General features: G+C 33.1%; 1 protein-coding gene across 1 annotated transcript; it reads left to right on the top strand.

Moving 5' to 3' along the window:
• Positions 1 to 2,291: 2,291 nt before the first annotated feature.
• LOC145635146 (feruloyl CoA ortho-hydroxylase F6H1-2-like) lies at positions 2,292 to 4,183 on the top strand. The gene is made up of 2 exons (XM_081686432.1): positions 2,292 to 2,857; positions 3,426 to 4,183. The coding sequence occupies exons 1-2, from the start codon at positions 2,346 to 2,348 to the stop codon at positions 4,003 to 4,005; spliced, it is 1,092 nt and encodes a 363-aa protein (XP_081542558.1). The 5' UTR covers positions 2,292 to 2,345; the 3' UTR covers positions 4,006 to 4,183.
• Positions 4,184 to 9,426: the final 5,243 nt, after the last annotated feature.

The following is a 9,426-nucleotide window of genomic DNA, read 5'->3' as shown; positions in this document are numbered from 1 at the left end:
TACTAAGTAATTCGTACTTTTTCTATGTTGCTGACCATATCGTGTAGCCAGACTCGAGTAACCCCTCAAGTAATCCCTAACTGAATAAATTCTCAAGTAACCGAGTAACTCCTCAAGTAACCCCTAACCCTTGACCGAATAACCCCTGACCGAACCCCTCGATTAACCCCAGACCGAGTAACCCCTAACCAAGAAAACACAAACTATTGCGTCAGTTCGGAATGATAAAATGTTTTGTCAGTCCAGTAGGTTTTTGCTTTATACCAATGCCCGCTCCCATCGACGGCGTTATTATAGTCGGTGGTATCGTCAATGGCGAGAAACTCGTTGATTATATTTAACTATAAATAATGATTTATGCTTGAATTGGCTTGATAATTTCTTGAGATTCTCGGATATTTTGAAAATTGCCCAAAAAATCGATTTGGGGCTTTATCGTGTGATGCATATTTGTTGAAATTGAATTTCCAATGTGATTGTATGTTGATTTGTGAGCGTCTTAATAACAAATGCATGTATTTTGGTTGAGAAATAAGTATGTTAGCTATACCCATAAGCTTAGTACGAGACATTCAATGGTGATTCTGCCATTGTTGACCTTCAATGGTAGGAAGACAATTAATGTATTTGTTTATTTTAAAAATAAAGATTACTAAATATAAACTATGTATAAATTTATTCATTCATTGTCTAGATGATATTATGTAAAGGCCCGATGATATCATGTATTATGTCTATAATGTTATCTATACGATCGGTGATATCTCCTGTAGTTTTTTAAACGACCTTCTATTGTTTTTATGATACGAGTATCTTCTATGAGTTGGATAATATCCTCTATTGTTTCTATGATATCTGTTATAAGTTGGATGATATCCTCTACAGGTTCTATGATATAAGCTAGATGATATCATCTATTATGTATATATATGATATCATCTATAAACTGATATCATTTAAAGTTGTGTTTATGACATCCTCTATTGGCGGGATGATATCCTTTATTGGCTATATGATATCATTGTGCCTATGATATCCTCTATTGGGTATATGATATCAGTTATAATTGTGTCAATGATATTATATATATAGGCTAGATGATTCCTCTATTGGCAATTATGTCTTTGGTATCATTTATAGGCTGGACCATATCCTCTATTGGGTAATGATAATATCCTCTAACAAAGTGTAGTATCCTCTACCAAAGATAAATTGTACATATTCTCTATCAAATACTACATATTCTATGAAAAAAAATACATATCATACTACAAAACTATACGTATCCTCTATTAAATAACACATATCCTCCAACAAGTTGTACATATCTAGCTTCTATCAAATAATAAATATTATGATCAAATACTTCATATATATCATATATACTTGGCGCACGAATTGTTTGGTGCGGCTTGCCGCACCCAATACCTTATCTTAAGTAACTCGAGTAACCCCAGCCCCACGATATGGTCTGCCACATATAAAAATTTGTGAATGTCTTATTGATTTCAACAACCTATTAATTTTAGTAACTACCATAATACTTTCATATTACTTAGAAAAAATGGTTAAAATAGAAAAGGAGAGAGTAAATAGTGAGTATGTACAACAATTGAAAGTATATACTACCTCCGTTTCATAATATTTTCAACAATTAAATATTTTTCATCTCTAATACTTTATGTCAAATCGCTGCCAAAAAAAAAAAAAAAAAAAAAAAAAAAAAAAAAAAAAAAAAACCGGAAGTAGTACAACAATTATTAATTGAAAGTATATAGTAAAATTCAAAGTAAATTGTGTACTCTTCCTACAATGATTGATAATATGAAGTAAAACTTAAAGTAAATGGTATGTATAATTCTATGATTAGTTTTTCTTTTAAACCAAAAAAAAAAAAGTAACTCCGCTTTAATTTTTTATTAGTTACTATGCATCATACTGAATGTAAAATTCAAAAAGGAACGAAGGGAGTAACTTTAATTATTGTGTCCGTCCTTCTTGATAGTACAAGACAATTCTTTTGGATGAAAATAAAGATTAGGATGTTGATTTTTCAAGAAACAACGATTTTGTCCAAATACATGTAATAGAAAAAATGCGTCGAACATGTGGAAGATGAGAGAATAATAATCAATTTAATCCAACAGTAGTCAATAATGCTACTATTTGGAGTCTTTGGACTAATTCACTACATAGTACATATATATAGTTGCATGCACCCTCACATATTCACATACAACAATACAAGCAAGTATAATAACCTTTGCTTTATCATTATCTTAAGGATTTTGCTTAGCTTCCCTTAACCACTCGATTTAAGATTATTATTTTTCCTACTAACAATAATGCCAACCACTTCAATTACATACCTTGAAGATACCAAAGATTATGTCCTAAATCAAGGACATGGTGTTAAGGGTCTAGCTGATATGGGCATTAAAGCTTTGCCTAACCAATACATTCAACCAGAAAAAGAAAGGTTTGATATAGACAAAATCATCCTTACCAACAATGGTGAAGATAACTCGATCCCTATTATCGACATGTCGAATTTAGACGATTGTGCAATGGAAACCCTAATTTGTAATGCTGCGGAGAAATGGGGTTTCTTCCAGGTTATTAATCACGGTGTGCCTCTTAGTGTACTTGAGAATGTCAAGGCTGCGACATATCGGTTTTTCGAGTTGTCTGCTCAAGAGAAGAGCAAGTTCCTAAAGGAAAATTCTCCTACGAACGATGTGAGGTATGGTACTAGCTTTGTGCCTGAAGTTGAAAGGGCTTTGGAATGGAAGGATTACCTTAGCCTCTTTTTTGTGTCCGAGAAGGAAGCCCTTGCTTGTTGGCCACTTGCATGCAGGTATACTTTATTCGTATGTATATTGTTAAACTGAGTCGATCCTTGTATTACATTTTTCAGCGCAGAACTTAAATCATTTATTACTTTAATTCTCCAATATGCATGATTAACAAAAAGTTGATAATTTGAAGAATTTGACAACACAAATCTAACAAGATCTCACACTCTTACGTAATTTTTAAGTATAAATCACAAAAATGTGTGCATGCAAACAAAGTAGGGCATACAAATTGTCAGTCAAAAATAACAAACAAACAAAATAGGCCATATATATATATATGACATTTTAGTATTAATGTTGTTCACTTTAATCTTTTATATTGAAATTTTAACTCATACAATCATATTCCCTGTGTTCCTTTTTATTTTTTACATTTTTACTTTTGTGAGTAACTTATAAAAAAAATTATTTATAAAAATGCACTATTATAAACATCTTTAGAACCATATAATGTGGATACCTGCTAGCATTGGATATATCCAATAACATATATGAGTCTTATTAGATGCGCTACTCTTATTTTCTTAACCATTTACAAGTTATCAATTTCATTGCAAATTTATGTAGGGCTGAAGCATTGGAGTACATGAAGAGTTCTGAATATGTAATAAGAAATCTACTAAAGATCCTCATGAAGGGATTAAACATCCATGAAATTGACGAGAAGAAAAAATCGGTTTTGATGGGTACAAAAAGAATCAATTTGAATTACTACCCAAAATGCCCTAACCCCGAGTTAACAGTCGGAGTAGGGCGACATTCAGATGTATCAACCCTAACTATCCTTCTTCAAGACGACGTTGGTGGGCTATATGTTCGAGGATTAGATGGTGAGAGTTGGATTCATGTACCTCCTATAGATGGTGCTCTTGTAATCAATATTGGTGACGCGCTTCAAATACTTAGCAATGGTAAGTATAAGAGTGTTGAACACCGTGTGATCGCGAATGGACAAAAGAATAGAGTTTCTATACCTATTTTTGTGAATCCAAGGCCAAAGGATGTAATTGCTCCATTTGAAGAATTAATTGAAGGAGGAGACAAGCCAAAATATAAAGAGATACTTTATTCAAATTATGTCAAGTATTTCTTCAAAAAGGCTCATGATGGTAAAGCCACGATCGATTTTGCTAAGATTACAAATTGACGTCTTGACGATATTAGGCTAAACCCTAGATTATTGATCTTGAGTTTGTCATTGCAATAAGGTTATGTTGAAGCTTTAAAAAAATTTAATATTGTTTTATCTAGTTGTGTTTTGCTCATGTCTTATAACAAGCTTGAGAATATATATAATCGGTTGTGACATTTATAGTGTCTTAATTAGAAAAGTAGCAAAATATATGGGATGTTTCAACTTGTATGTCTATAGTAAACTTGTAATATTATGTAGTCCATTATAAGGTTTCTTGTATCATTGGTCTAGTCAAAAGTTCTATAATCTATATCATGTTGGAAAACTGAAAATCTATTCCTTATATGATTTTTTAGTAGGGTGAACTCAATCTATTTTAATAAATATGTTTTATTATCTTTGTCTGTGTTTACTACCTCGATATATATTTTTACACATTAAATTTCTACACAATCTTCCTTTATTTATGTTTTCTTACTTATCCACCTTTTTCTTATACTCACTCAACACATCAACACTCTCAAATTGCTTCTTTTTTTTTTTTTTTTTTTTTTTTTGAGGGGGGAGATTAAAATTCATTAATAATAAGCCATACGGCACTTACATAAGAAATCGTAATCGAACAACACTAAGACAATTGAAACAATTACAAGTTCGAAATAAAATAAACTACAATTGCACGTGCAAATTGACATCTTGAAATACCCTTGTCTCATATAACGTTGTCCTATGCAGCCTCTTGCAAGGGGGTCTGGCAATAAGTTGTAGTTTCTGACGTGAACCTTCATTGACTCAAAAGCCCGTACTCCTCAACCTGAATTCAAATATGGTGTCGTAAACTTTATCATTGACAAGACAATCTCCGATTCAAACACGGATTTCAGCTTGGAAGCATAACCCTTCAGCTCAAACCAAAAGAAGATCAAACCAAAGCTCCATAGCCAAAAAACCCGGCTCAAATCCTGCACCAGAAGATCGGCACACCGATCTGCACTCCCGATAGCACACAAACGCACCACACACAAAAAAATAACAAACCCGAATAAACCACACACACAAAGACAAAAAAAAAAAGAGACCCAAACACCGCACACACCACTAAAAGAAAAAACAGAAGGAAACTTAAAAACGAGAACTAAGAACGTGACCATAACAACCGACCCCGCAGCCCATCCGAGCACCACCACCAATACTCTGAGATTCACCAACCCAAACCACACACCGCCGGACAGTAAAGCCCGAACCGCAGAGACCCGCCCGAGAGGCCCAAACCCCACAAACCCCTGAACCGCGGCAACGACGGCTGGAAACACCAGACTGAGAACGGCCCTACGCGAGGGACTCAGAGGGAGATAACTCTCCCTCCCCATTCTCCTATAAAACGTCGCAGCGACGGGCAAGGCGGAGGAGCAGAGACAGGCGGGGAAGCGGAAAAGAAGAACGGCGGCAAGCCGGCTACAAGGCTGGTGAGGAAAAGAGGCGGCCGAAAAGGGGGAGCGGCGCAAGTTGCTAGGCCGATCGGACAAAAAACTAAAACGAAAAACGAAAAAAAACACCCTAAGGAAGTAGATCGGAGGCTCGCCGACGATGTGGCATGGGCGGTGAGCCGCACGCCCGCCGACGAGCCCCATGGCCGGAGAATTTTTTTGAGAAGGGTAGGGTTTTGGGAGAGGAAAAGCTAGAGAGAGTGATTAATTAATTCCTCAAATTGCTTCTTAATTATATGCAAACAATTTCTGTGAAAAAAAACATAAAATACGGAATAATTGTTACTTCATACAAAAAAATTAACACGTGAATAGTTCTTATATTACTGAATGGCTTAAATTACACCCACTCTTTTAATATATTTAGCAAAATTAAATAAAATATAAAAGCAGAAACATTCCACTGTAAGAATATGTAACCAAAAAAAAAAAAAAAAAAGAACAATCCATTCTGAGCAAGTTCCCGAAATCCTTCATATGATTATAAGCTTTCACCCAAGTATTTCTTAAAAGGACAATTTGCAAATTACAGTCATTAAAGTTCGTATTTTGCACCCATTAAAAAAAATTGCAAATTGCAGCTCAAAAGTTAATATAAATTGTAAATTGCAGCCTAATTTAACTTTTTCATCGATTTACATGTCAAAAAATCTTCGGTTAAGGTTTTAGGGAGCCATTTTAGTTCTTAGGGGATCGAATTGAACTCGGAATTAGCAAAAAAAATAACGTTAGTTCCTTGTTTTACGTAACAAAAATGTATCGATTTATGAAAAACTATAAAAATGAGACACTTAGGTTATTTTTTTGCTAATTCTGAGCTCAATTCAGACCCTTAAGTCCAAAATGGCCCCTAAAACCTTTCCCGAAGATTTTTCGACATTTAAACCGATGAAAAAGTTGAATCCGACTGCAATTTACAATTTATACGAACTTTTGGGATGCAATTTGCAATTTTTTTAAAATGGCTGCAATTTGCAAAATACGAACTTTAAATGGCTGCAATTTGCAAATTTTCCTTCTTAAAAATAAGGATTTTTTGTTAGAAAATACTTAATAAATTCCAAACTTGTAAGAAAGTACTTAATAAAAAAATTGTTGTAAGAAACTATCTAATAAATTGGGTAAAATGTTGTCAAATACGTGAAGATTGAATAGTCCTAGAATGAATGAAGCATCCAATAACTAAGAAGATTGATACCAAGGGGCTTAACCACATTGATCTAATGTATTTTCTAGCTATTAGTAGTTGCTGCTGAAAGAAAAAAACACTTACACTTTGTTTGGATAGAATGAAAAGAAAGGAAGAGAAAGGGAGGGGGGACAAACTCTTTTGTTTGGGTAAAGGATTGGGGGAAGGAAGGGAAAGGAGAGGGAAGGATCCATTTTCCCTTCTTTCTTTAATAAACATAATCCCTCTAAAACTAGAGAGATTTGGAGAGAAAATGGAGCTCACCTCCCCTTCCCTTTCTTCTCTCTTCCCTTCCTCTTCTATCCCTCCCCTTCGCTTCCTTCCTTGTTTCCTATCCAAACAAAGCGTTAAAGTGTGATTGAATTGAAGGAAATGGAGGGAAAGGAAGGGATTAGAAGAGAAGGAAAATGGAGGGAGGGAATATCAAATTAAAGAAGCAAGAATGATCCCTCCAACAATGAAATATTTTATGATGGCTAAGTTTGGCCAAGTTTTTCCTTCCTTTAGGGTGTGTTTGGATAAAGAAATGGGAAAGAAAAGAAGGGGAGGGAGGTGTAGGGGAGGGAAGAGAAAGGGAGGGGAGGGAAGAAATATGAGTTTTCCTTCCAAATCTCTCCATTGTTGGAGAGATCAAATTCTTACAATTTAATCCTTCCATTTCTCTCCCCTTCAATTCCCTTCCTTCCACATTTGTTATCCAAATGAAAGTTAATTTATCCCTCAATTTCCCTTCCCTTCCCTTCCTTTCCCTCCATTTCCATTAATCCAAACAAAGTGTTAATTTCCTTCCTTGTTTCCTCCAACAATGATCCTTCCTAGGTGGCTAGAGCCCATGATTTAGCAAATGGGTGTAGAGTTAACCTGGTTAGCTTTGATGATGGCTAAGTTTTTTCTTTTAGTCCAATGTTGTCAAAAAAAAAAAAAAAAAAAAAACTAAAAATATTAAAAAAAAAAAAAAAAAAAAAAAAAAAAAAGATATTTAGAAGGGAAAACCCATCATTTTCCCTTCCCCTTCCTTTCCCTTTCCTCCCCTTTACCTCTCCCTTCTCTTCCTTTCCTTCCCTTAACATTACCCAAACCCAAACAAACAAACTGTTACTATCACATCTTATAGTGCAAATATCTCGTTGTAAATTTGTTATCAATGCCCTCCACCTGATGCATGCTTTCCAAAGCCTTGGGCCAAATTATACACCAAATTTGAATATAACATTATAACTGATCATCTAACATCTACATCAACATTTCTTATCAGGCTACGCTTTATTTCCTCAAATTCATTTGGTTAATTCTGTCCACAAAAAAAAAAAAAAAATATTCATTTGGCTAATTTAATTAGGTAGTGTTCGTGGTGCTCTACTCATCTAAAAATCATTTATCTTATTTTGACACAATTAACCATATTATTGGTATAAAAGTTAGCAATGTATCATTGTGACATATTGATATAAAAGTAATCATCAACAATATTTTGGTACAAATAAAAGATAACAAGCTAAGTTTTGACATATTGATATAAACGCTAAGAAGTGACCATAGTCTAAAATTAAGTTAGTGATTGGTGACGTTTAAGTTTTTTTTTCTTGCCAGAATAATATAAGAGCATATTGTACACATAATTATGAATTATCCTCATTTTTTTAAATTTAATATATTTCTTTTCTCCTCTTTTCTTTACTTTTTTTTATGCTTCAAATATTCATTTCTTGAATCCTATTGAAAGCAAAGAAAAATATGACCGAAAAAATCGAAAGAGGATTACATTAAATCGTAGGAATTCTCTTTCATTTTTGAGATTTTTAAATTATTTGTTCATACAATTGTCTTTGGTTATTATTCTTTGATAATCTTTAGTTGTATACTTGTATGGGCATGGAGAGCAGAAATATTAGGGCATTAAATGAGTATTAACGAGAACATAAAAAAATTGAAAAAAAAAAAAACAAAACAAAACAATAATTAAGAACTAGCTCGATGAAGCAAAAAAGGGTCTAATATGTCATAATTTGTTAACTTTTATATTATTGTCACAACTTGCTAATTTTTATATCGATTTATCGCAACTTGCTAATTTTTAGATGGAGTATTGATTAAAAATGTAATTTTATGATGATAAATAATTAACCATAATAACTCGATTTATTGAAAGCATGATATTTTAAATTAGGATATAGTAAGATTTGTAACATAAGTTTGGCATGACAATCTTTTGCCAAATATTTAAAGACATTTAGACTTAAATTGTTAAGTTAACCATATATAGAAATATAGAATTATTGATGAGGATGCCCTACTTTCTCATAGTGATGAGAAACAAATGAGAAACAAAACTTGTTTCTCACATGGCATTTTCGTAAATAAATCAACAAGTTTATTTAATTGTGGAGCCCACAATAATGAAAAAGTTGTTGATTTATTCACGAAAATGCCCTATGAGAAACAAATTTCGTTTCTTAATATGAGAAACAGGGAATTTTCCTTTTTTAATTTGCAAAAATCACGCCAGTGCCAGATTAAATGAACAAATCATAGGTTGTTGCTCGTTGATATTTAATTAGATGAATCACATTTCTAAATAAATACTTAATGAAATAAGTTTGGCATATACCATTTTATAATGTAATGACCTATACTGTATACGGTGATAACCTCTTGTTCATGATAATAAACATGTTCAAGTTTTCAATGTAATTCAGATTAATTATTAACAGTCAAATTGAATTTACATTGATGATCTAATGAAAATTATTGTTTGAT

Source organism: Chenopodium album, chromosome 6 (assembly GCF_948465745.1).
Source record: "Chenopodium album chromosome 6, dcCheAlbu1.1, whole genome shotgun sequence".
Taxonomy (NCBI): Eukaryota; Viridiplantae; Streptophyta; class Magnoliopsida; order Caryophyllales; family Amaranthaceae; genus Chenopodium; species Chenopodium album.
This window is presented reverse-complemented; position numbering and strand designations above follow the sequence as displayed.

Bases quoted from the DNA above. Each gene is read 5' to 3' on its own strand.
- LOC145635146 (XM_081686432.1), top strand. From the start codon at position 2,346: ATGCCAACCACTTCAATTACATACCTTGAAGATACCAAAGATTATGTC. The intron at 2,858-3,425 runs GTATACTTTATT...AAATTTATGTAG, and splicing joins TGTTGGCCACTTGCATGCAG to GGCTGAAGCATTGGAGTACA.